The 26997-nt window shown below is 50.5% G+C and overlaps 1 protein-coding gene across 1 annotated transcript; it reads left to right on the top strand.

The window, feature by feature from the left end:
• LOC136561420 (hydrocephalus-inducing protein homolog) lies at nucleotides 1-26920 on the top strand. The gene is made up of 27 exons (XM_066557715.1): nucleotides 1-558; nucleotides 811-930; nucleotides 1063-1197; nucleotides 1388-1587; nucleotides 3351-3475; nucleotides 4047-4248; nucleotides 4660-4843; nucleotides 5199-5298; nucleotides 5793-5911; nucleotides 6937-7160; nucleotides 7903-7970; nucleotides 8697-8932; nucleotides 9665-9765; nucleotides 11611-11746; nucleotides 12194-12355; nucleotides 14554-14706; nucleotides 16567-16805; nucleotides 17149-17404; nucleotides 18387-18530; nucleotides 18698-18841; nucleotides 19330-19643; nucleotides 19829-20132; nucleotides 21141-21239; nucleotides 21930-22139; nucleotides 23346-23483; nucleotides 23784-23961; nucleotides 24442-26920. Exons 1-27 carry the CDS (start codon nucleotides 385-387, stop codon nucleotides 24564-24566), a joined length of 4590 nt encoding a protein of 1529 aa, XP_066413812.1. The 5' UTR covers nucleotides 1-384; the 3' UTR covers nucleotides 24567-26920.
• The last annotated feature ends 77 nt before the right edge of the window (nucleotides 26921-26997 follow it).

Below are 26997 nucleotides of genomic sequence, written 5' to 3'. Positions count from 1 at the left end.
CTTGGTACAGCTTTTCTTGCTTGCTTCCCTTGGACTCAGCCAGCAGTGCTATCTCCTGCCTGTGAGTTTTGAGTGTTGTGCAGGGGTGGAGTTCAGGCAGTTCTGAGAGCTCCTCCCCACTCTCTGGAAAGGTCACTGCCTCAATCCAGTGAAATGTAAGAGGAAACAAATGCCCAAAGAGCAGAAATCCCCAAACATGTCCCATCAAATCACAGAGAGACTCATGGGACAGAGCCATGTGGCTGGAGTATGTGTATTGCACTCTGTATTATTAATTTATTGGTGCTAAGTATTTCAGCAGGCAACTTCCAGTGTTTCCAGAACTGTCCTAGTGGCTGTGATCACAAATTATTCATCAGTAATAAGTGAAGAAGAAAAGCCTTCATGAGCAAGGGCATTTCTGAGACTCTTGCTGGATTTTTTGCCTTTCAGCTGACTCCCTCTGCGTTCCAGAAGGAGATGTCTCTGAGCACCAAGCAGAGGCTGGCCAGAGCTAAGAAGCTGAGGCTGCCTCAGGCTGTCCAGCCTCAAGACAAGCCTGGGACCTCCCATCACAAGGTAGCCTTTCCCTGCCCTTGCTGTTTGATGTGAGAATTGAGGAGGATGCCAAAAGAGCAGCTTGGCTTGAGCCTGCTCAGCCTGCTCCAGGAGCTTTTCATCAGCCCAGGGCAGAGGTGGAGGAGCCACTGTTTGCGCAGTGTGGGCTGGGCAGATGTGCTCACCCAGAGTCTGTACTTCACTGGGGATCGGAGCAGAATCTTCCTCCCAGCAGCTGAACCTGTCTCTGCTCTCTCTGGCCTCTCCTTGCAGTTCTCAGCAGCTGACCCAGAGCAGAGCTCAATTCAGCCTTGCCCACCAGAGGTGGTGTTTCAGAACTACAGCCCCAGTGAGGTCTGTGAAGTGCCGCTGGTTCTGAGGAACAGGGACAAGGTGAGTGCTGGGACGTGGAGGTTTAACGCTGTGCTGAAGAGGAGAGCACAGAAGAGTGGTTAAGGATGGCACCAGGGCATGTCCACTTGTCTCCACAAGTGGCAAAACCATCATTCCATGTCTCTCCTGCAGGTTCCTCACTTGGTGAAGGTCACCATGAAGAGCTCACCTTATTTCCAGCTGGTGGGCCCCAATGACGCGTGCCGCAAGGTGCCACCGGGCCTCTACATGACTGTCCGCATCCTCTTCACCCCTGGGCAGAAAAAGGTCAGTCTGGAGGGCCCAAGAGGTTGGTGTCTGCAGTGGAAAGTGGACCTGCAAGGCTGGATTCAGGGCATCTGGCCTGGGTTTTGAGGACCTGTTCTGGTTTCAGAGGATCTAGAACTGGGAGATACTCTTTGCCTGTGCTTAAGATGGGGATAAAGGCTCTGTGCTGAGACAGTTTCTTTTCCCACAGGATTATTTCCACCAGCTCCTCTGCACCACTGAAAGGGAAGAGTTCATTGTGCCAATTCGGGCCATCGGTGCCCGAGCCATCCTGGACTTTCCTGACCAGCTGGACTTCTCCGAGTGTCCGGTCAAGCACAGCACCCAGAAGACTCTGCTGGTTCGCAATGTCGGTAACCGGACAGCTCATTACCAGCTGAGCACCCAGAGGTGAGGCAGCTCATCTGTCCCTGTGCAAAGGATATCACCTTTGGGTGAGAGCAGAGTTGGGAAAGAGCAGCAAAAGGAACCAGAGCATCAGAGCTGCTGCCCTGCAGCCCTGGCTGGAAGTGAGCAGGATGGATGGCATCTGCTCTTGCTTTCAGTGTTCTTAGCAGGATGCAGCCTTTGAGCTTTCTCTGTCCCAGATTTCCTGGAGGGTGCTGGAACACGTTGGTAGCTGGCTTGCTGAGCACAAGCAGTTTCTGAAATGCTTACTCACCACTGCCAGCCAAACAGACCCATTCTCTGGGAGGCCCCAGGCACGTGGCTCTCCAGTGGTCCCTGCATCAGATGCCTCATGTGAGCTGTGCTGTGGGCAGCCTGTGCTGTTCCTGTCAGTCTCAGAAGACAATCACTGTTTCTGCTGGTGGCTGGAGAGGGTAATGCATTCTTGACACCATATCTGCAAGGAAACCAGTTCACTTGGCTGGTGGTGTGTTGAAAGTTATGTGATTCCAGAGGTCTTGGTGTAGGAGCTGAGCTCAGGAATGCAGCACAGACCTGCTGTCTAACCTCAGGCAACTGAGTGGCTTTGATTTTTTTTTCCCTGGCAAAACAGAGGTCAAAAGGCAAATTGACTTTTCTGCTGTGAAACGTGAGGGTCCGAGAGGAGCTTCCACCAAAGCCTGCCAAAGCTATTGGCAGCTCCAGTCCAGGCTCCTCAGATGCTGCTCAAACAGGCTGCTGCTTTTGACAGTGCAAATATGTAGGCAGGAACTTGTAAATCCATGCACGGTTTTTCTCTGGGATTTCCAGAACTTGTTTTGTCACCACCAAAATAAATACCCAATAAAGTCTGGTATCCTTTTACAACGTGCTTGCCAGCAGTTCTATTGAGTGCTACAGAGCATGTTGGATCCTGCTTGATAGGGATTTAAAGAGTTTCTGAACTTCAGGAATTAAATATTGAAGCAGATGGAATAGAGCCGGGGTGCAGTGACAGAGGGAAAGATGGAGCTTGTGAGCTGCTGACTCTGGACAGAATTTTTCAGCACAGAGATGGAGCTGCTGTAACCTAACAGACTGAATTTATTAGAATAGTTAATGCTGTTTGATGCCAGGTGTTACACCATCACTTAAAAGTAATGTATGTTAAGATTAGATGATATTTGGGTTTCTTCCTGCAATAAGTGTTAGTGGACACATGAGGCAATTCAATTAGCCATAATTTTTCTGTCTTCCTTGGTGTGGGAGGCAGCTTTTAATGAGATCAATTCTCCCAAAATAAAATCATTTAATAATGGCAGTTAAGGCACCAGTGGACAAAAGAACGTTTGGCTGTAGCAGATAATGGTACCATGGGACTTGAAACAGATTGCAGCCTCCTTGCACACAGCATTTACCAAAAGTGCAGGTGAATGGTGCTTTGAGAGACTTGGTCATAAAATTGCCAGCTTTGCTCACTGCCCAGCTCTGTCAGTAAGGGGAGCTGATGCCTGATGAAGGTAAGCAAGATGCAAAGGACCCTCGAGCCTCATTGCAGAGAGCTGGATACAGAGTATGGGGGAGATGAGGTCATTTCATCCCACAGGATCTTGTGAGGGCTGGATCTCCTCACACTAGAGTCAGCAGCTGTTTCTGACCCTGTCTCTTCTGTCTTCTGCTGACTGTGGTTGGTTTGCTCTTTGCTTGCACAAGTGAGCAGAACTGGACTGCAAAAGGGTTAACATCCCCAAATCTCCACCAAGAGTCCTACTATCTCTGTGTTGCAGCCCTTTCTCTGTCATTCCGACCATGGGAGCTCTGGATGTTGGTGACGCTGTGCAGGTGGCAGTGGAATTTCAGCCACTGAAGACTGGTGACCATTCTGGGTCCCTTGTTGTGCACTACGACACAGGTGAGTGCTGGGCACCGCGCAGGGCACTCTGTGCATCCCTCAGAGCAGAGCCTGTTCTAAGCAGAAAGGCTGCTGTGGCCGTGGCTTTCAAGAGGGAGATGATGATAGTTTTCAGGGGGTTCATTTTCTAGTCATCTGGTTTGTAGTCTTGTAGTTTGTCATCTTGATCCTTGTAGAGCTCCATGTAAATGCCATTTCTAGAGAGCATGTCAGGTATTTGTTGTTTGCATCTCACCTGGGAAAAGCTCACCTGCAACAGGAACAGTGAGCTTGAAGTCTGAGCCCAGATGAATCCCAGGAGCTGGCTGGGAATAATGAAGCTTTGAAAGCTCTGGAAATGAGGGAGCCTTTGGTAGGGGTTTGGTCTAGAGGGTGAAATGCTGGCAGGTTGTCAGGACATTGTCATGCTGTGCACATGCAGCTCTCAGCTTGTGATACATGGACTGAGCCATGGAACTGCTTGTTCAGCTAAAAGCTGTGACACTTTCTTCTGCTGCCTGTGGTTTGCTCTGTTCCTTGTGCTTCCATCAGCCAGTGAGGTGAGCAAAGACTGCCCTTTGCTTTGTTCCAGGTGAAGACACCCACACAAGCCTTCATGCAAGAGCTGTGGATGCCCACATCGGGCTGGACAGGAATACTGTGACCCTGGAGAAGACGTACATCAGCATGTCAAACAGCGCAACTGTGCTCATCCACAACCGCAGTGATATCACAGCCCGCTTCCAGTGGAAGGCTGTTGCTACTGAGGAACAGGAGGATCAGCTGAGGCTGAGGTAGGTTTGAAAGATCCATTTCAGTGCCGTGCCTTGCCCAAGGGTAGAACTAACATATGGCTTCAGGAGGTACTGGTGCTTTTGAATGGCTTTGGGTAAGTAAACCAGCCCATCGCTACCTGCCTCCCCCAAGCACTTGTATGTCAGGAAAAGCTGCCTGAGGTGGCTGCTGGATTCTCCCTCAGCTGTGGCAGAGGCTTTGAGCCAGAAGGTTCTCTTGAGTGCTGCTGGCTTTGGAAAGCTCTCCTGAGCTTGCAAGTGTGGAGTGAAGAAGTGATCCTCTGATCCATTTGGGACCCCATGGCTCAGGGTCAGCCCTTTGCTGGGGAGCTGCTCCTGCACTTCCACTTCTCTCTGCAAAGACATGGCTCATTAAACAACCTGCTGGGTTTGTCTTTCCTATGCCTGCAGGCGGTATCACGGGATATATCAGCAGCAAAGGCAGAAGTTGTATGGTTTTCTGAAGGAGCGTGAAGTGGACATCACTTGCCAAGAACGCCTTGCTCTTCTCAACCACACCTTCCAGAGTAAGGTAGCAAAGATCAGAGGGGATCCCATGCTGTTAGACAACGACATTTTCTCCCTTCGGCCGAAGGTAAATGATAGCTGAGAGCCTCCCTTCCTGCTTCTCTTCTTCCTCTTCCTCCTCATCCCTGAGTAGGGTCACTTGACTGATCCCTGCCTCAGCTGGCTTTGTGTGCCAAGAGAGAAGTCATGGGGATTCTGGTGAGGTCAGAGAGCTGGTTGCAAAAAGCATTTCTGCCCTGTGGGCTCCTGGCAGGCAGCAGGAGCCTGACTAAAGCTTCCAAACTCTGTTGTCAGCGTTGTTACGAGTGTTACTCACTCCTTGCTTGTCACTGATGCTCTAAATAACAGCTTACAGGACTGTGGTTGAAAACAAGAAATGTGATGTCTGAAGATAAATGTTTTGGTGTCTCCTTCTGCTTTAGGAGGGTGAGATCAGGCCAAACTGCTCTGCTGAAATCAGCGTGTTCTTCACGCCCCAGGCAGCCCAGGTGTACGAGCGAACAGTTTACTGCGACATCTCGGGTACGGCTCCCTCCCCTGCCCCTCTCACTGCAATGAAGGCCAGCTGCAAACACTCCCCCAGATCACTGGGCCCCTGTGCCATTGCTGGGGAGGGTCTGTGCTCAGCAGGGCAGTGCTGGCACATGCCCACTGTCCCTGCAGCTTCCAGGGCATCTCCTCTATTTTGATTTTTTCCCCTCTCAGCTGTTCTGAATGCTGCCTGTATTTAGTCTGCTCCTCCTCCCTTGGGAAAAACACTCTGAGGTGCACCCAGAAGGAGGAAAAACAAAATTTCTGGCATTTCCTAAAGTTCCATGCTCAACATAGGGGTAGAAGAAAGGATGGTCTCTATGGATGTACTGCATCTCCTGAGGGAAGAGAAGGGTCCATATCTGCTCCTGGGACATCAGGAGCCGGTCCCATGCAGCATAGAGTCAGGGACTAGCACTAAGGCAGCCTGGCAAATGCAGGATAGCAGAAGGAATTCCTGTACTGAAATAGAAATCTCTCCCCAGGCCGTGAGAACAGGCTGCCCCTGCTCCTCACAGGGGAAGGCCTCGGGCCCCGGGTCCATTTCCACTTTGAGGAACTGAACATCGGGGAGGTTTTTGTCAGAGTAACCCACAGATATGAGGTAAGCAGCAGGGTTGGGGTGGGTCGTGGTGGCTCCTAGGGTAGCAGTGAGTCTTGTGGACCTGTGGAATTCCTGGCAACTTGGGTAGTTGGGATACTAGTCAAATTTGGGGGATTTCTTGCAATCTGGATCTTTTGGATGGGGTCTGTTGTTCATGAGACCCCAGTCCCTGCTTTTGGGCAGTCTTCTTTGGAGATCAGCTGGGAGGCTTCCTGCAAAACCGCTTGACACATGAAACCAACACTGGGTCAAAAAGCTGCATGTTCAGAGGCTTTTGTTCCAGTCCCAGACACAAATCACCTTTGTGCTCAGGCTGTCCAAAAGCAGCTGGAACAAACTGGCTGCATTTGATTTCAAGTCCACTGCAAACAGTTTTCAGTCATGTCCCTCCTGCATATTCGTGGGAGTCAGAGGAAAACCATCCACCCTCCTGGCTCAGCGCTGCTCAAAGCCCTTGGCAGTGCTTTCCCTTGCTGACCAGTCCCTCACCACACTTCAGCCATGATGTACCTCTGGCTCTAGAAAGAGCCAAGTGTTTCTGGGAAAGAAGCAAAGGAACTTTCTACATCTTTGCTCCTGGTTTCTCCCACTCCTGCTGTAAACAGGATGGGCTGCAATGGAAGCTGAACATGCCCTGCCCATGGCGGGGTTGGGCACATTTGAAATCACTGTGGTGATGACACTGGTAATGCTGTGATGCCCAGTGCTGCTCTTAGGGCCAGCTGTGAATGAACTGGGTGATGCTGAGCAGCCCCTCTGGGCTGCAGGTCAAAGTGGACTGTCTCTGCCAGTGGGAAAACCCCAGAGTGACTCTGGTTATGTGAAGTTATCACTGCTTTGCATGAAAAACCCAAAGCTATACAAAGCTGTATTTCAAAGTTGTATTTTTTTGCTTCTGCCATGCAGCAGCACAGGGCATCCTCTGTCTTTTACAGCAGTTAATAGTTTAATTTGAAAGTGACTCAGACTTCTGTAAGAAAGGAACATTCCTCATGTAGTTCCACTTTGCTTTTCTGCTGCTGCAGGCATACCTGATCAACAATGGGCCTATTGAGGCTCTCTTCAAACTCATCCCTCCAACCACAGCCATGGGCTCCTGCTTCACCTTCCTGCCCCAGGAGGGCATCGTGGCACCAGAGAAGCTCCAGGTCATCCGGGTCTCCTTCTGTCCCACCATCCGGGGGGAGTTTGAGGAAGAATTCTGCTTCCATGTGACCGAATCCCCTAAGCCTCTGACCTTCACTGTCAGGTGAGGAGGGCTTTGGGAGCTTGCTGGGCACATCTGTAGCTGTCTCTGGGTAATCATCTTCCATCTACCTCATTTTGTGGTGGAACAGAGAAAAAAGGTGTTGCCTGACGTCTTAATCTTGGCTCTGGCATCACTTTAGTCTGGGGGTGCCTGCTGCCCTGTGTGGGTACCCAGGAGCAGGAGTGGCTACTCCCTGCAGGGATGTCTCCTGCTTAGGCTGTTGCAGGCAGTGGGATGGAGCAGCTCTGGGCAGCAGCTGCTCTGGGATGTCCCACCTGAACACCCAGCAAGGCCCCCAGGGCTTTGCAGATGGGCCAGCCTGGGGGATTCTGCAGCAGCAGCAGTGTTTTTAAAAACTTCCATTAATAATCCATGCCAGATGGGCAGCAGCAGCCTCAGCTCCCCTCTCATGGCCATGCTGTGTGGGACAAGCTGTGCTCCCAGCTCCTGTGCACAGAGTGCTCTGGTGCCTCCTTTGCACAGCCAGCAAAGGGCTGATGTGGGAGTCAGGAACTGTGCAGCAGGAACTGTGCCAAGGACTGGGGCATCTGTCGGCTGCTGAGCACTTTGCTTTGGCTGCCTCCTGCCCACATGGGTGCTGTGCTGAGCACAGGGTGCTGGGGTGATTTGAAACCCAGGGTGGCTCTGACAGCAGCTTTTATCCACCCTCTCCCTACAGACACCCAAACCCTTTGTGATTCCCTTTAACAGAGGCACTGCCTCCCTGCCTTTGTCCCTGCAGGGGCTCTGTGATGGGACCCACTTTCCATTTTGATGTGCCTGCCCTGCACTTCGGTGACGTTGCCTTTGGTGAGTGTGCCCTGGGCTGGCACCACAGTGTCAGAGCTTGGTGTGGTGCTGAAATGGAGCACTTGAACATAAGAGCATTCATCACTCGTGTTCCTCCACCACAGCCTCTTCAGGGTGTTCATTCCAGGGCTGCTGGTGCCTCAGGTACCCTTTTGCCATCATGAGATCAAACAGGACCAAAGGAATAAAAAGTCAGCATCACTGTTTGGCCACTTCTTGTTTCCCTTTTAGTTAGTGGCACAATAAAGAAAGGCACCAGGCAGGAATATGGTTCTGTAATAGCAGATTCATCCTGCTTAATCTGATTTCATTCCTAAGGTTTCTTCAGCTGGGGGCAGCTGTTTTATCTTTGTTTCTTTTAACTGTGCTGCTGAATGTTGTCTACATGTGCTTACTACCTCAGTGGCATTTGAGATTGTGACATCCTTTTTGTGCCTCTCTTGCCTCCCTGCTGCAGTCACTGTTGACGGGCATGGAGAAGCCCTGGGCTGTGCCTGCAGTTGGTTTTTCCTCCCCATCTGGGTTTAAATGACTCTTGGTGAGCAGGCTGGGAGATGTCTGCTCCACACATAGCTGGCCAGCCAAGCCATAGATCCACTGCAATGAGCTGTAGTTCAGATAACAAAGAAGTAAAATCCAAGGCCAGTTTTATCCTACCAGCAGGATATTCACACCAGCAATCATGAGATATTGATGCCTAAATGGGTATTTGTGTCATTTTCTTAGGTTTTCCTCACACCTTGAAGTGTTGCCTGTTTAACACCTCCCTAACACCCATGGACTTCTTCCTCCACGTTCCTGGGGATGGCTTGGGAGTGCCCAGTGTTGACAGCTCTACTCAGACAGGCAAACCCAGCAGCCAGTCTCAGAGGAGGGAAGTTCAAGTTCTGAGGAGGCCAAGGGAATTTACCATAAGTCCCTGCAGCGGGACCGTCCGTGCCCTAGGATCCCAGGATATCAAGGTATGGGAAGAGCCCAGCTGCTGGGGCTGAAGCTTCACTGGAGTGTGGGAGGGCTTTAGCTCTGGTGCCAGCTTTGAGCATCCTGGGAGTGAGAGATCTGCACTGCTGGGAGGCCTCTGCTAGCTGGCTTACCCGGGATGTTCCTCAAGGAGCACTGGTTTGTTTCCAAAATCCTACACTGAGATCAATACCATATGATCAAGTCCTGAAGCCATTCTTGTGGTTTTGAGAGCGATTTCTTTGATTGCAAGTGGGCAGAGGAAGGATGAAAACAGAAAGTTGCTGTTAAAGAGATAGATATCATTGGAGGAAGCAGTTTTCTTTTCTTCCTGGTCTTTTTTCTCATCTCCTGGGCAGCAGATGAGTTGTAGTCACTGCAGGAATCTTGAGTGGGGACAGAAAATACTCTGCAGCCATGAACTGCCCAGCATGTGCTGGGCCACACTGCCCTCAGCTTCCTGCTGTAAGGCTGGACTCATTCCATTCAAGACAACAGACTTCTTCTGCATTTTTGTCATTGTAGTCAGGTGAAAAATTAGCCCCTTTAGCAAATCTGATATTGCCAGAGGGCTTTTTTTACTCTCAAAGACTGTTGCTCTACTTATGGACCAGCAGAAGAATTAAAGCAAAATCCTCCCTTTGTCTACCATGGAACAAGAGTTCCAGCACACATGGGTGATGAGATTTTGGGAGTTAGCAAATATTTGTTGCACTTCTTTTCTTTTCTGCCAGGTCACCCTGTGTCCCAACACTGCTGGGGAGTACAAGCTGGAGCTGGTGCTGGACGCGGAAGATGTTGGCAGGAAGGCGTTTGCACTGCCCCTCACAGCCAGGTACCAACACCTTTCCTGCACTTGCTTGTCTTTGCTCGTGCATCCAGCACCAGCACGCTGCCTGGCTGCAGCTCCAAAGGAGAAGTGTTGCTTCATGAGCTGGATCTGCCCATCTAGACATGAGAACAGTGCCAGGAAAGCAGCCCATAGTGAGATACCCCCCTGCTCACAGCCAGCCATGGCCCTAGGCCTTTTTCTAAAGGGAGCAGGAATAACATTATTAACTGTTGGCCTAGGGTTTGGTGCTTGAGCTGGGACAAATTTCCAAAGGCTTGCCTGTCCTTCCTGCAAGTGGTGAACTTGTGCTGCTTGTGACCACCCTGCAGCAGTGGTTTGGAACACAGTGAGCAGCCTGCTGAGAGCTGGGGTCTGGTTCACTTCAGCACTGCATGTGCAGTGGGGAAGAGGCTCCAGGCAGGAGTGAAGAGAGCAAAAGATCTTACAAAGAGGACTGTAGTCCTTGATGTGGCAGGTCAGCTCAGCTTTCATTGCTTCCCTCTGGCTCTTTTGAGTCATGATCTCAGAGTTGAGACCCAAAGTTGTTCTTGCTGCAGCAGAATTCCATCCTGCTGTGCTGCTGTGGGTGTCAGTTTAATGCCAACAGGGATGCAGTTCCCTGGTGCTGTTCCCTCTCCCAGTCAGAGCCATGCAGGCAGTGCCTGGGCTGCTGTTTTGTAAAGCAAGCACAAATGGGGACACTCAGTGTAGAGACCCATGGGGGAAAGAATTGAGGGAGCTCTAAGAACTGGGAGAAGTTGATCACCTGCACTGTGGGCCTTGTGCCCTCCACTGCTGGAAGAGATGATTCAGTTTTTAGGCAGGACAACAGTGGTGGAGGAGAAAAGGGAGTCATTTTCACTGATACACTGGAGTCTTGTGTTCCTTGAGCCTTGGTGGGCTGTTGCAGTGTGTTTTGTTAAGTTATTAGGTTGGTTTGTTCCAATCCCCTTCTGTCTGAAAATGGTTCTGCCCCAGTTCTCCCTTCCCGCCTTTGGAGCTGTCTGTCTTCCTGGCTCCACCCCAGCCAACAATGTATCCCCTAAACTCCGCCCTGGTTTCCCTGGAAACCCTTGGATCTTTTCTTCTGACCCCTCCCCAGTGCCCCGCCAATCACTCTCACTCCCCACCCTTACTGCTAGAATGTTCCAGCAGGGGAGTTCGATGGTTGGCTGAGGAACCGGGGCCCCTTCCCAGAATGTTTCCCGTTGGTGTTGCCCACGTGTCAATCCCTTGGACCCCACTCCCCACTGTACCCCCATTGGCCCAATGCCTGGCACCTCCCTTGTTCTCCCTTCCCCTTAAAACTTGCTGTCACCCCCCCCCCCCTTCTTTCCCCCCCCCCCGTCTTCTCCTGTCGGTCCCTCCGGGTTTCATTAAAGCCCGGATTAAGCCACAGTTGGAGTCCACCTTCTTCTTTCCGCTGGTTGCAGCCTTTACTGGACTCCGTCCTGCACAAGGTGTGCCTACAGCCGCAAGCCGGGCACTGCCTTAGGCGCTATCCCGAAGGCAGCTATCGGGAAAAGTGCCCCCTCGTGCTGCTGGCAGTGCTGGAGCTAGCCGGACGCTGACAATTGAGTCGCACTGCTGCAGTGGGCACTGGTCCTCACTGGAAAGGCTCCCCCAGAGCTCATGGACCACTGGGACTGTTACAGGAGTCCTTGCAAGTGTCCTTGGGCAGAGAAGGGGAAAAACTGCTAAGACAGCTCTGGACTGCTGTAGGACTACTCTACTACTCTACTCTGTTAGATTTGCAAATATCTTCTGCTCCATTGCATGCTCCTGGAGGACAAAAGTTCTCCATGCTCCCAGTGTCTCTAATTGCCCTGGGGTCATCTCTTTGCCCAGGTGCATCGTTCCTCCCCTAGGAGTGCTCAACCCTGTCCTGGAACTGGGGCACTGCTGCTTGAAGGTCTTCTATGATGAGAAGGTGACCCTGGTGAATGACAGCGACTTTCCTGGCTCCTACTGTCTTCTCCCTCAGGTTTGGCCTTGCATCCATCTCCTCCCCTCAAATGTTAGTGAGGGGCTTATTAGGGGAATAAATGGGTTTGGATAAGACTTTGCTGGTTTCTATTCAAAGCTCAAGGTTTTCTGAGAACAAGAACCTAAATACAAACTTTAGGAAGCAGTTTAACATCTTGAGGAAGATGTTTAGAGTCTAGTCCTTGACTTGTTTTCAAGTGGGAGAGCTTAGAGGGTAGTGAAAATCTGATGCAAGGAGGCTGTCAGCACCCAGGTGGGTGTTTCTGATGCAGCAACTTTTGGACCCCCTGGTGATGCTCAGCACCTACCCCTTGCATCTTGTTTTTTGCCTTTTTGCTTTCTCCTGAGAATTTTTAAAAGCATGTGGGAGTTGCTCTTGTGGTAGAGGTTAAGGAGTTTAAAGTTTCCTCAGTTCTGAAGATGCCTTTGATTCTGTCCCTGCCAGGAACACAAGGAGGTGGCTGCTGTGTGGTACTCCAGCCCTGCACCCGCTGGCATTATCGAGGCTCACAGCTCAGTGGAGATCCCAATTGCACTCGAGGCCCAGTTGCTGGGACAGTGCAACATCACTGCTAAGCTGGCCGTGTTTGGGAGAGAATCCCCACTGGTGAGAGCAAGGGGACACGTGTGCCTTGAGCAGCTCATCCCAGTGGGGTGTAAACTGCACAGGGATTCTTCCAGGAACTTGTGATTTATGGCTGGTGGACAAGGACAGAAGGGACTGGGGGCACAAGCAGCAGCTCATGCCTAGGAAAGAGGAAGAGTGGAAGTCTCACAGGTGGCAATCTCAGTGCCTGACCCAGCATAGAGTTACAAATCTGGGAGATGGGATAACACCCCCAGGCTGAAACCCAGATCAGTCCCTGGGTCTCATACTCTGCCGTGTTATCAGATGAACACAAGTGGTGCTTCGTTACAACTGTTCAGCATCACACAGGGACATCCCTGAATCCTGCTAAAGCACCATTTGCTAAGGCAAACCCTTAGGAATGTTTTGTGCAGAGCTGGACTGAGGCTTCTCTGAAAGCCAGGTCCCTCAGGTCTGAGAAATACCCAGCATATCTCCTCAACAAAAGCCCAGCCAAAACCATATGAATATCCACACAACTTGCATCTGCAGCACAGGCTTTGCTTGTTTTTTCCACCAAGTTTGGAAATGGATAAGGCAAGCAATTCCTGAACTAAAGCCTCCTAAAAGAGGACTCTGCAGATTCTGAAGAAGATTCCAAGGATTGTAAAGGAGATTCTAAAAGAGCTCCTAAAAGAGGCATATATCATAACAGCAAGAGTGGCTACAAAATACAGGCCCAGCCTGCCAGGCACGGATGCTCCTCATCCCTCCATAGTCTGGTTTGTGCCATGAGCACCCCACCAAAGGCAGCAGTGCTGCAGGATGTGGGGGGTGTGTGTAGCAGTAACACTGAGGACAAAGCTGCTGTCTGCTCTTATTCTCCATCCTGTGTGTCACACTGCCCGTGGCACTGCTGAGCAGGGCTGTTCTTGTCCCTTTTAAGAATCCTGTAGATGAAGGGTTTGTGTGTTTTTATAAGCCTTTTCCTCAGTGAGGATCTGTCCCATTGTCACACCCTAACTGAAGCCAGGTCAGGCATTCTCCAGGTGCTATTCTGCTCCTCTCCAAAGGGCTCTGCCCTGCCTCTGCTGCTTCTGTCCCACTGTCACCTAGAAGTGAAGCCAGCTGGTGAGGCACAGCTCCTCCCTCCAGCTTCCTCCAGGGAGCCTTGGGCAGCAGCATCAGCCATGCAGCCCTCTGGGCCTGCCTTCTCCCAGAGGAATAAAAGATCCCTCATCATGCAGGGCTTTATTCCTTATTCTTGAGGTACCAGCCCTGGTACATAGTTTCTGGCTCTTCTTTGCACAGTCATGTATGTCCCAAAGGGATTTGCATTTCTGGATGCTGCTCCTTCTGACTAAGGTAATTCTGGCAGTTGTCAATGCCATTCCCTCAAGTCAGACATTGCAAAAGGTTTTACATCCTGGAGGCTGGTTTCTTCTGTGGTTAAATCATACTCCAAGCCCTCCAGTGAATCTTATTGGTGTTGTGAGTTTTATGCATTCAAGTCCTGTGTAAGAGTTGGGGTATTTAGGACCAGTGAAATCCAACAAGATTGAATAAATTGTCCTGGTTTCCACTGGTGTGAGCAGGTAGTTTAGCAAAGGGATCCATGTTCCTTGTCCCACCGTCTGTGCCAGCTCTGCAAGAACAATCCTTTTGAGTTTCAGACTATTAAGTCAGTTCAGACTTTTTTACGGAAAAAATACTGCTTGAATGATGCAATTACTAATTAATGCCCCTTACTCCTATATATGAATATTACACATAAGCACAAATTGAAGGCAGCTAACTTGCCTCATCTTGACTCTGAAGAGCCTGCCTTGCTTCTGACTCATGCTGCTTTCACCAGTGTAGCTTTTTGAATTGTAAAGAACTTGGTGTTCAAGGATGGCTGTGCAGCAGTGAAAGTTGGGAGGGTGCTTTGGGCCAAGGTGGAGCAGTGAATGAAGCAGGCAGCAGGTAAAGGCAAGAGCCATGTGGAAGAGGTGTGAAGAAGCAAGCATGGCAAACAGCAGGGCTTTGTCCTCTGATAATGGGAGCTTGTGGCTTTCAGGTGGGATCACTGCAGACCCCACACTTGCTCCAGGCCTTCTGTTTCAGTCTGCACCACCGACAGCTTCAAAGGGCCATCATTATCCCCAGTCTAGGAATGCTCTTAGAGCTGGCTGTGCTTTTAAAACTGCCTTTGTTGTGTCTTTTTGTTGACCTTTCCTACCTTCTTCCTGGAACAGGAGATCCGTTTGGAGTGCGTTTGCCAGGGCCCCGTTGTCGCTGTCCATCCCAGGGAGATAAACTTCGGCTCTATCCCAGTCCTAGAAGATCGTTCCAAAACTCTCCACCTTGCCAATCAGTGTGAGATTCCTGCAACCTTCCAGGTGGAGATGGTAAGTGTCTGTGGGGCTGTTTTCCAGGGAAAAGTGCTGGTTACTAGCAGCCCTTGACTTGTTTTTTGGATGCAACATTTCTGTATTGTTCTGTGTGAGTGGAAGCAAGATATTCCCTCCAAGTGCAAGCAAGAGGAGCCAGGATCTCAGGCATGCCTCTGTGAAATAGTTTGCAGAGAGGCTGGAGCAGAAATGAGTCTGCATCATGTTTTCAAGTTCTCTCTTTATTTTGTGGAAGATACTTAACTGTGCAAGTCATGTTTTTGGAGCTCTCAGAACAAGAGAAACCTATGGCCCTTTGCTCCTAAGAGGGCATGGATTTCCCCATGGACTCCATTCCATCTGCATTTGCTTTGTGCCAAACTTGTGTTAATGGCAGAAACCAGGGTGTGAGATCTGCCCTCAAGCTGCTCATGGGGAGGCAAGTTTCACAACTCCTGTGGGTCAGACCAGTAGTGCTGTTGCAAACAAATGCACCTGTGAGGGCTGTGCAGCCCCAGAGCATGTGGTCTCTGTAGCATTGCAGAATGGCTCTGGAGATCACCTGCAGAGGAAGGTTGTTGCATTCCTGGAGGTTACAGAGGGGGACAAGCCACAGGGCTGGAGCTGCAGCTGCTCCTCTGGCAGGAGGAGCAGCCAGGAAGGGTACGTGGCTTGGGTCTGAGTGGGATGTGCTCCCTGCTGGAGGGGGCATCTGTGAAAGGCTTGAAAAAAGCTTTGAAAAGACATTTGATCTTCTGTATATTGGGTGGGTTCAACTTCTGGATCTGGTTAAAGCCAGCCCTGACACTGTGGACTTGTTTGTGTTTGTGGATAAATCATCAGGTGTTGTGTGAGAGTCCAGGCTCAGCCTCCTGGGCCAAGGAGGAGGGGTGTGAATTTTCCTCTTGCTGCTTTTCCAGCTGTTTGGGAGATAAACGTTATCCAAAAGTGGAGGATTGGCAGGGCAGCTTTCCATGACTCCACAATGGAGTTCTGCTTTCAGCCTCTGCAGGGAGCAATGCCCCTTGGCTGGATGCTCATGGTGTGTAAAGGTTGGGTTTCATGTGCTCCTGCCAGGGCCAGACCTGCAGAGCTGTGTCTGCACAGCTGTGCTGGTGCAAGGCCTTTCCTCCCTCCTTTGGGCAGCCTCCAGCTCTCTTGGCCAATCTGTGAAGTCCATGAGAAAGCAGATGACAAGAGTTCTTGGGAAGAGTGGGCCATGCCCACAGAGCACATGTTGTCCAGTTTTCTTTCTGCTTCCTGCTTTCCTGCTCTGCTATAAGCATTTGGAGGTGACTTTTCTTTAGGCAGAGGGCACTGGGGCACCTCTCTACAGCTGATGATTGGTGGGGAGTGAGGGCTTCAGTCCTTTAGGGGGTGTTGAGAAGCACTGGTGGCCCCTTGGGAAAGGAGATTTGGGATTTTGCTCAGCTGGCTTTGCAGAGTTATTCTGCAGGCTCTCAGCAGTGTCCTCCAGCTGTGCGGCTGCTGGGCTGGGATTTGAGCAGTCCTGCCTTCCTCTGGCTGTGAGCCTTTGTGCACACCTAGCTCTGCTGCCAGGAAGCCAGCAGGGAGTAAACAGCTTCCCTTGGCAAGCACTCCAAAGAGAGCCAGCAGGGGGAATTACCTTCTCCTGAGGAGGAGCATCCCTTGGGTTGAGCAAAACAGGGCTAATGACCTGAGTGTGTTAAAGGAAGGTAAAATACAGGTTGTATAAGCTCTTGGGGAGTTGCTGTGCTGGACACCATAGCTTACATTTAGGGAAATGAAACATTTATGGTTTTTATACTCATCTCTTTAGCCTTCCTGTTTCCTGCACCTCACAGCAGAGTGGGGTCCATGGCTTCCATCTAACTTTGTGTTTGTCTGGTCCTACAGGCTGGGAAACGCTCCTGCTGGAGGATTGAGCCCAGCAAAGGAGTGGTCCCCCCTAATTCTGAGGTGTCTGTGGCTGTCATAGCAAACCTGAATGACACAGTGAAATTCCAGGAGAAGGTGAAGGTGTTCATTCAGAACAACCCTGTGACCATCATCTCTCTCCAGGCTGTGGGCATTGGCACCACAGTTGTCACAGACAAAACTCTCGTTCCGAAGCTCGACTTGAAGTCCTGCTTCAGGTAGGAGACTCTAGAAACTTCCACATCTCCTGTGTGTTCAGCTAGGAACAATTTTTCCATAGCCCTTCAGGCTAGATCTTCAGTACTCAAGGTCCTGGCTCTGTTTCCATGAAGCCACAGGAATTCATTTAGAAATATGTCATCTGAGAGTTGCTAGATATTCTGAAAAGCCACAGAAATGGAAAAGCTGGAAGACCTGGCAGGGCTGAAGCTTTGAGCCTGGGCAGCCTTTTGGGTAGAGGTTTTATTGCAGTCAGGGAATGCCATCAGGGTGAAGCTGAAGCTGAGTGATGCCAGGGAGATAACAGCTCCCATGACATTTTCTATCTCTCTTCTCTTGTAGCTTCAGTCCCTGCTTTTACCACTTCCAGCTGACAAACAGAGGCCGCCGCACCCAGCGGCTGTACTGGAGCACAGAAGGGTTCCGCACCTTCCGCCGCGGCTCCCGGGCCCCTGCCCGCGCTGGCACCAAGGGCCGAGGTGCTCCCCCCATCCCCAGGCCTGGCAGCCCCGTGTTCAAGGTGTGGCCAGTGCAGGTGGACCTGAGGCCGGGCCAGACTGTGGACATGGTGCTGGAAGGCTGCTCCAGCACTGTCCAGGTGAGGCCCCTGCCCAGGGCTGAGCCTTCCCCATCAGATCCCCCCCCCCTGCAGCTTCTTCTGCAGCCCCTTGACATTGGCCTGGCAAAAGGAGCAAGTGACTTCAAGAAACTGTTTCAAGGCCAGCTGCTTTCCTTGCTGGCCACCATCAGTTGCTAAGGCTCTTTTGTGTTTCCCTAACTACCATAAACCCAACTTGCTGATCCCAAAATACAGGCTGAAGGAAGTACTGCTCCTTTGGGCAAACAGGGCTTACCTGTGTCATGTGCTGAGGCAGAAAGGAAGAGCAGAGAAAAGAAGTTGAACTTAGACTAGAAGCCCAGACAGGAAGCAAATTAAACTACTGTCAAGTGCTTTTCCTGAGGGAAAAACCCTTTACCCAGGGAGTAAAAGAAAAGCCCTGGGAATGGCAGGAGTGTCTGGGAGCAGCATTGCTTTTCCTCTGAAGACAAACTTGGGCACAGGGCTGCTCTGGCTATGAGTCCTGGAGGGGGAAAACAGTGTGCCAGCTCTAATGATCAGTGCAATGTCCGTCCAGGCAGGAAACTGTTCCCAGGGATCATCAGAATTGACAATTTGACTTTGGTCAACTTTTCTATCACTGCTTGCCCCAGTCTCTCAGCCAGCCCTGCTGTCCCAGGGGCAGCCAGGTTTTGCAGCACCCCTGGAGAGCAACTCAGAGGGGGAGATTTTAGCAGAGTCTGGGAGTGTTCTCCTACCTGGACCTTTCTTTCCAGGGAAAATAAAACTCTGCAGAGAAGCTGCCAGCTAAGTCTGGTATGCATTCCCTGGCTCCAGGACCCCTGGGCACAGATAGTTAGAATAAATAGGTGGCGGCACAGAGAGCTACTGAGGAGAGCAGAGACTAATTACAGTCCCTAATAACAAGTGACAGGAATGGGGCCCATGGGTGGGTGGCAAGGCAGTGTGGGGTGTTGGGCCTGCCAGCACACACTGGGAGACAAGGGAATCTTGTGTGCAGGAGGTGAAGGAGCGGCTGCTGTGTCACGCTGCGGTGGGGAAAGAGATAACAAAGAAACAGATCCTGCAAGTGGATGTCATCTGCAACTTCATTTGCCCTGGAGTGCAAATGTCCCCCAGAGCCATCGCTTTCCGTGTGGAAAAGGTAAAGTCACCAGATTGCATCCTGGCATTTAAAGGTGTAACTCTTAAACTGGCTGGAAGTAAATAGAAATATATGCACTTCTGGGGCTGAAAAATGTGAAATGCATTGGAAGGGGAAGGAGGTCTATGGCACTTGAGGTTGTTTGCCCTTGTCTCCTGTTTCTGTAGAAACCCAGTGATGCCCTGACACTGCAGTACCAGCTGTTGACATTAAAAAACACCAGCTCCCTGCCATTCAGCATTGTGCTGGACTTGGAGCAGCCCTTCCTGGTCTGCAATGTGAACCAGAAGCCCCTCCCTGCAAATTCCAAGGTGAGCCTCTGTGGGCTTCTTCAGTGGGGTTTGAGGAGGAGGGATGTGGTGGTGCACTTCTGTTAGGAGGTCCTCAAGTTGAGAAGTTTATACTGTAGTGTCAGCAGTGGATTGGCCTGAGCTGAATCAGCAGAGCTGCTGAAGGAATCAAAATCTTATCTGAATTGGTAACATCCATGCTGGCTCTAAAACATGAGGAGAGGGGAGCAGGAAAGCAGATGGAGGCAAGCCATGCAGGGAAGGTGTCTCCTGGAAAGCCATGCCAGCTCTCCAGCAGCCACCCCCTTGTACTGGGGCTGAGCACAGAAACGGGAGCCTGAGGGATCCTGGACTGGCCTGTGGTGCCTGCAGCCAGACCCCTGCTGTAGAGAGATGAACCATGAACTGAGAAGCCCGTGCTGGGGTCACTTGGAGCATTTACTGTTTCATGCTGTCAGACCTTGGGACATCATCCCACAGGTGATTAATTACTGCTCATCTCCTTGCAGCCTGTGAGAGTGGATGTGGGGAAGGAACTTCATCTCTACATCCGGTTTAACCCAGCTTATAAGAACAGTAAGATCAGCTGGGTGGTAAAGAAGGTTCTCAGGGTGAGCTTCATGGAGCATCCTCATGTGGAGAAGGTCCCTGTTCGGGGGGAAGTCTACTTCCCAAATCTCCACCTCCCGACCAAGGCCGTGGACTTTGGCTGCATCATAAATGACACTGAACAAGTGTTGCATATGAGGATGACCAACTGCAGCCCACTGCCTGTCAACTACCACTGGTCATTCCTGACAGACAGCCAGGTGAACACCATAAGGTATGAGCATCATCATCCCCGTGCTGCTCCCAGCATGGAGCTGCTCCAGCCTGGTTCTGGAGTGGCTGTTACTGAGCTCAGCACCCCAGCACCCAGCCAGGGGCTGCAGTGCAGTGAGGAGCTGCTCTTGCAGGCACCACTCTCTCCCACTGCAGGTCCACCATCACAGTTATGTTATTTTCCAGGTTCATCCCTTCACCACCTAAATTCAAGCCACAGTCACCAAAGAAGAAGGGAGTGTTTCCATGGAGATACTCCAGGACTGAAAGTGTGGAAGAGCTGACTGAAACCCCGGAAACAATGCAGGATTCTGCCCAGGAGAATTCTGCCCAGGAGAATTCTGCCCAGGAGAATTCTGTCCTGGAGGATTCTTTCCTGGAAGATTTTGATGAGGAGGATCCTGCCCAGGAGGATTCTGCTCAGGAGGATTCTGCTCAGGAGGACTCTGACCAGGAGCCAGCAGATGCAGAGCATTCCCTGGAAACAGAGGTGGATTTTCTTGTGCACCTACCACTTGCTTTGCCTCCCCAACTTGCCACCAAAAAGTCATACTCGTGCCAACCTCCCTTTTTGCTGCCCTTCTGTCCTGTGCCCTGAAAGTGGCAGCTGGACATGGGGTGTCTGGGAGGTAGAAATAGGAAAGTTTTGCTCAGAGAAGCTCGCTCAGATCCTACAGACCTGTGCTGAGTTTGGGATTTTTTGGCTTATTTTCTTTACAATGTAAAAATGAGGTCTTTATCTGCATCATGATGAGAAGGCTTCCAGCTTCCCATGTGTGTCAATCCATGAAGAGTCCTGATCTCCACCTAGCCCCTTCCAAACCCAGCTAGAGCACTCACATCTCTGCCTTCACCCAAAAGCTGGTATTGCAGTGACAGCTCCAGAAATGTCTTTTATAAAGCAAGACTTTGCAAAGTCACTTATTATTATGCAGTTTTAAAAAATATGTAAGGAAGCAGAAGAGTTTCTCAAAAGCCCAGTGTTGGCATTAAGTTTAAGGAGAAGGGTTGTATCTGCTCACACACAAATACCAGTTGTTTCTACATTGCACAGTTTTTCTGAATCAGGAGAAACAAAGCCCTATATGAACAGTGTGGCTGAATGGTTTCAAATAGAAGCACAAAATCATCTTTATTTCCTGGTTGTTGCCATGTATGCACAAGTAAACCAGGGAAATTCAAGTGGCCATCCTGGAATCCTGGAATGGTTTGGCTTGGAAGGGACTTTCAGAAATTATGTAGTTCCAACCCTCCCTGCCTGAGTGCTGGGGGCACCCAGTTCCCAGGCAAGTTTGATGTAGGAGGTGCAGATGGAGCCCAGGTCTCATCTGTGGGTGGGCTTGGACCCACACTCGACTGATGGCCTGGACATTTTCACCCTTGATTTGTGCCCAGGCCCCTTTTCAGCTGCTCCTGGTGGGTGAGGAGGTGCAGCCTGCAGCAGAGTGATCTTGCTCAGAGCAGCCAGCTCACTGCAGCCCGTGGTGCTTTTTAACAGGGGCTGTCATCCACTCCTGGGGCGTCTCAGAGGCCGGTGAGGATGAGGGGACTGAGTTGGTTCTCAGAGATGGAGCACCCCAAGTTGGGAATGCAGGAGGTAAGTGGGAATTTGTCTCACGTCCATGTTTCCAGTGTGGGAAGTGGTTCTGTGGCCCCAGTGCCACTGGTGGCCCTCAGCACTGCTCACAGAGGGGCCTCACATCCCTCCCAGTCCATCTCAAAGCTCTGCTGAAGCGAGCGGTCACTGGAGAGGCCATGTGGGATGTTTTGTAGGGCTGCCCCAGGATGCTGCCTGTGCAGCACCTGTGGAGGGCATTGCTCCCATTTACCTCATCAGGTGGTTTTCAGGACATTTTTGTAGGAACTCTGGCTGTAGCAGCTTGAAGGAACAGCATGTAAGTGAGAGAGAGGGAAAAAGGCCTCAGAAGTCAGATGAGCCTTCCCCCAGCTCCAAGGGCTCCCACCTCCAAGTCTCCTGTTTTTCTGAAGACAGTGAGAAGTGTTTCCAAAGACAAGTTCTGCAGCAGAGAGAATTTCTTGCTGCCAGGAGACATTCCAGTTGACTTTAATGTAGTGTATACTCGTGGAAAAGTGATTATGGGAGAAGAGATTCCCCATGGTCCCTCCACTGGTCAGTGGCACGGACACAGGATGAGATTAGGATGATTCTGGCTGTGTTTGGGGAATAGGCCCCTCCAGCTGTGACTCTACTCTGTTTCAGGACACAGCTGCTCTTCTGCATCCATCTCCACTCTCAGCATCTCGATCTCCCCTCCTCTTCCTCCAGGTTTTTGATGTCCGGCCACTGTGGGGTGAGCTGCAGCCAGGCGAGAGCGAGCAGGTCACCTTCACCTTCTTTGGGCACGCCAACATTGTGGCCCGTGTCAGGGCGCTGTGCCACGTGCAGGGAGGCCCCACCTACGAGGTGGTGCTGGCCGGGGAGGCCTCGTGCCCCAGCTACCAACTGGACGTGGAGGAGATTGACTGGGGGCTGCAGGTACCGCAGGCTGCTCCTGCCACAGCTCCTTGTCTGGCATCATGGCCATCTCCATCCCAGGCTCTCTGCCCCTCTCAGCTCCTCTGCTGGCTCTGGGGCTTGGGATACAACCTTTGAGAGACACGTCCAGCATCCCAGCTGGTTTGAAATGGCCATCCCCACCCTCCCCGCCCTTCCCCTGGCTGAGGGACAGGACACCCTCCTCTCCAAGGCACCTGGCACTGCCTCCTGGCAGCACAAGGCTCCCAGTGAAGATGTCCAGAGGGGCCTGTCCCTGAGATATCCCTCCACTGATCTGCTCCTAAAGCTTGAGCTCCAAGGAGATGCTCTTGTCAAATGCTCTTGCTTGATCCACAAAATCATCCAGGGAGGAAGTTGGGCTTTCAGTCACTTCAGTAGCTGAAAACAATGTCCCAGAATAATCCCCACTTTACTTTTTTTCACTTTAAAGTCCACAGATACTTCCAGTTCCTGGCACTGCCTGTGTTGTCCTGTGTGCCTCTCTTGTCACCTGTCTGTTTCTTGCCAATATTTTCATGCAGGTGCCTTTTCTTCTGGAATGCCTCTCAGAAATGCACAAACTTTTAGATACAATTCAATGGGGACAAAGTTGTCAAAGCAAAACAAAACTGGTCATTAGTAACAATTCAGCTGAGCTGGACGTGTGTCTCCCTGCCCCAGAGAGGAGCAAACACACCCTCCAACAAAAAGGCAATCTTTGTATCCCCTTTGGGACAGTCCCTGGCCCCTTTCCCCTCGGAGGGGTACTCAGGAACTTCCATTCTCTCTGATGCCAACCCTTCTGTCCCCTCCCCTCTCATCCTCCTTCCTTTTGGTCAGGTCTTCAACCCCGTCCCTCTGCCAGCTCACAGCAACACCCAACAAACCAACCTGAACAAATCCAAACCACAAACAGCAACATGCAGAACCAACAACTTCCATTCTTTAACTTCATAAGCTTTTGGCTTCATCTCACACATCTCAGTGTGGCACATCCTCTGTTTCTCCTGGCTGTTGGTGACCCCTCAGAGTGCAGAGGACCTGGTCCCCTGGTTCATTTATTGCTGGCCTTTACATGGTTTTACCATCTCTCTGTAGTTGTGTGGTTGCATTGTGGCTGTGTGCTGTCAATGCCATGAAAGAGGAAGGAGGTTGCCAGCATCAGGCCTGTGTCTGTAACTTCTCCTTCCTCTGTCCTCTCTCCAGGTGTTTAACAAAGTCCTCAAAGCACAGGTGACCCTGTGGAACACCGGGGTTATGGAATTCACCTATGTGGTGCCAAGCTCCAGCACTGGCACTGCAGCAAAACCTCTGCCTGGAGTGCCTGTGGTCGTGCCCAATGCAGTGAGTAGCACAAGACATTGGCTCTGGCCCTGTGCCAGGCAGCCCAGGAGAGAATTAAAGGAAAAAGGGGGAAAAGAGGGAAAAAAGTGGGGGGAAAACGCCCCAGCCCTGCGAGAGCCCAGGAGCACACACTGCACCCCAGGGTTGGAGGTGTGAGCTTTTGGGCACAAGGAAGGTGGAAAGTGATGTGGTTTGATGGTTTCTTCTGGATGAGAACCTGTCTTCTCAGCCTGTCTGTCCCCTGAGCCATCCCCCATCAAAGCTTTGATGCAGTCCCTTCCTCCTCTCCTGTCCCTGCAGGGTTTCCTTGCACCTGGCCAGAAGCAAGTGTTCAAAGTCTATTATCTGCCAGGAAAGCTGGGAGTCTTCCACAAGACTTTCCAGGTCCATGTGGCTCACCTGGAACCAGCAGAAATCATCCTGAAGGGAAAGGGGACCTTCCCTGGGGTTACCAAGTACCGACCCAGGATGCTGAAAGGTGAGCACTGTCTGTTGGCTCCCAGGAAGATCCCCTGGTTCTCCCCTGCCATCACACATCAGGCAGCTCACACCCATCTCCTCAAGCCTGGAAGCTGCAGGGCTGCCAGACCAACACTTTGGCCTCCGTGGTTGCTTCCTGAGTTTTGAGCAGTTGAGCCCATTTAGGCTTTTTCCCAGGATCCTTTTCCCAGGATCTTGCCAGCACATTGTTGTAGGCCTGGAAAGATGATGGCCAGGCAGAAAAGCTTGGGAAAGGTGTGAGAGAGGCTGGCAGGGCTTTTGGCAGGGTTGGGTGTGTGTGGCATTGCAGGGGATGAGATGATCCCCTGTGAGAGAGAATGAACATGAGGATTCAGAGAGGAGCAGCAGCATCCATTGTTCTGGGACAGGCCAGTGTTGGGGAAGTGGGACCTCTCAGCTTTAATGGGATTGGCAATATGTCATGTCTTCTATTTATGGATAATTTTTTTTCCTTCAGAAGAGGAGGAAATACTGCAAGAAGAAGAAAAAAACCCAGAGGAAGAAGAAAAGGAAAAGGATGAATCAGCTGTCACCATCTGTGGTGATGGAGTCACTGATGCAGTCACTGGTTGTCAGAGCTGAACAACAGGCTAGTGTCCAACATCTCCCCAGGGCCCCTTCAGCTGAGGGCTCCCCCAGCAGCATTCTGGCTCTGGTGGAAGAGGTGGGAGGGTTATTCCCACTTGGGAAACTGGAGGAGTAGCAGCTGTGCTCTCTCCCAAAGCTGCCTTTGCTTGTGGCCAGCCCATCCTCCATACTTGGAGCTCTCAGATAGGTACTGCCATAATCAGATTACAAGATTTCTGGGCCACTTGCTGAATTTGGAGAGCTCGTGGTGTGTTCTCTTTTGTAACTGGGAGAAATATTTGTATTCAAGTGTTTATACCTAGAAAGTGAGCAGAATATCCAGAGTCAGTGAAGGACCAAGCACCAGCAAACTCTTCTTCATTTGCTGTGTAAATGGCAAGAAGGGCAACTGAACTGGTGAACTTTGTGATCTCCAAATGGCCTTATTCATGATAGCCCTCATTTTTTATTGGTGTATGATTCCACAAAGCATTTCTCTCCTCTTCTGGAATACAGAGGTTAAGAGGAAAAAAATACTATTTTAAAAAAAAGGCAATTTCTGTACCTGTATGATGGGAATGATGTGGTTTCTTCTCCAGTGATACTGCCAACCTTGAGGTTTCAGCTGAGGATAAAGAAACTGAATCATCCAAATATTCTTCAGAAGACAAACCTTGAGAAGACCAAGGGAAACTGGGAAGCTCTTTGAAGAACCTACTGAGCCATAAGAACCTCGAGGATTGGCATTGGCACACCTTGTTTACCAATAAGGCAGGGAAAGGAATGACTTATGGGAAGAGATCTGTGAAGGCTGGGCTCTGCCCAGGCATGGTGCAAACTCCATGAGATATCCTGCACAGTCTTCCTCTTCTCCCAGATGAAGCTTTTCAGGACAGAGAACTGGATCCTTTTCACCTGTAGGAAGCACCTGGAGCTTTTATAGCCACCCTTAACCACTGCTTGAAGTCCCACTGTGTCCCTTGCCACTGGAATTGGAGAGCTAATACTCTAAACCCCCATCATGAAGCCAGGGACACCCTTAGGATGGTCATGGACGACAGTCTGATAGCAACCACGTCCCCTTGGTGTACTTTGGCCCAGAAAACACTGGGGATTGTGGCAGGCTCAGAGAGAACACTCTTGGTCAGGTGTGAGATGTATGGCACTGATTATGTGGCTCATTATGACTAAACTGACTGCTAATATAGTATCTACATATTGTCAATGCAGTATAAAATAGAAGCAGGTCTAATATAATATGAGCAGCTTTGGCCAGAAACCTGCAGGTTTACAGACTTTGGCACTGCAGAACTCACAGGGACAAAGCAATAAAATCCTGAAGTAGCACCTGTGGAGCTACTTCAGGATTTTATCTCTGGACATGAGTGGATCTCAGCTGGATCTGCAGCCAGAGGCACCAGGAAGCTGCTGGGGCATGCAAGGAGCTCAAGTGACACAGGAGGAGGGGGGCAGGAGCCTTTCAGCACTTGCTCCTTGCCAGATGCAGGGGAGCCCTGCAGGGCTCGGCCTGATGCTCTTCCTTGACCTTCTGGATGCTTTCCCATCCATAATGGGATTTCAAACTCCAGAGGAGCAGTCTCTGTGAGGTGCACTCCCAAAGGCAAAGGTGTTCTAAAGTGAAAATCACTGCTCCAACTTGTGCCACTTTGCTGCTGAGGTTAACAAGAGGAGCATCCCCACCAGCACCCATTTTTGCAGCTCACTGGCTCCTAACTCACTGCACACATGCCAGTTGTGCCAAGGAATGGGGATTTCTAGCTGTGATCACATACTTGCCAGATTGTGCTATCATGGTAATTGATTTTGAGAGGAATAGTGGATTTGTCTTTACAAACAAGCTGTGGCTCTGCTGGGAGATAAAACCAGCACTGGGAGATAAAAGAAACAATGGGAAGGATTCCACTGATTGATGAATGAAAAAAGATATTTGCTTTTACAAATAAATATACAAATAAATGTATATATATAAATATAAATATACAAATAAACATATATAAATAAATATAAATACAAATAAATCTTTAGGTTTGCTGATAAATGAAATTGGACATTGAAAGATGAAAGAAACAATGGGGAAGAAAAACCCCTAAATTCCATAAGAATTAAAAATTAAAAGGGAGGGTTATACCTTAGAGGGAAATCTTTGGTATCAGGTGTATCAGGAAGTCTGAACCTCTCAAGTGCCTCAGCCAAGGGGGAAAGAGAGAAGGGAAATGTGGCTGGGAATTGGGATAAAAAGGGAGGCTGCATCCTCCAAAAATTGGAGAGACCCCAGGGGAATGCCCCATGGCCTCTCCCTCTATTCAAATAAAGAAAAAGGACTCCTCTGTCTCCTTTTTGAACATAAACCTGGTGTTTGTGGATTAATTTTCCTAACATTTTGATTCACTGTGTTGCAGTCAAGGAGAAAAATTATTAAAGAAAG

This window comes from Molothrus aeneus, chromosome 11 (genome assembly GCF_037042795.1).
Source record: "Molothrus aeneus isolate 106 chromosome 11, BPBGC_Maene_1.0, whole genome shotgun sequence".
Classification (NCBI taxonomy): Eukaryota; Metazoa; Chordata; class Aves; order Passeriformes; family Icteridae; genus Molothrus; species Molothrus aeneus.
Note: the sequence above shows the minus strand (reverse complement) of the source record. Positions and strands in the feature narration are given on the sequence as shown.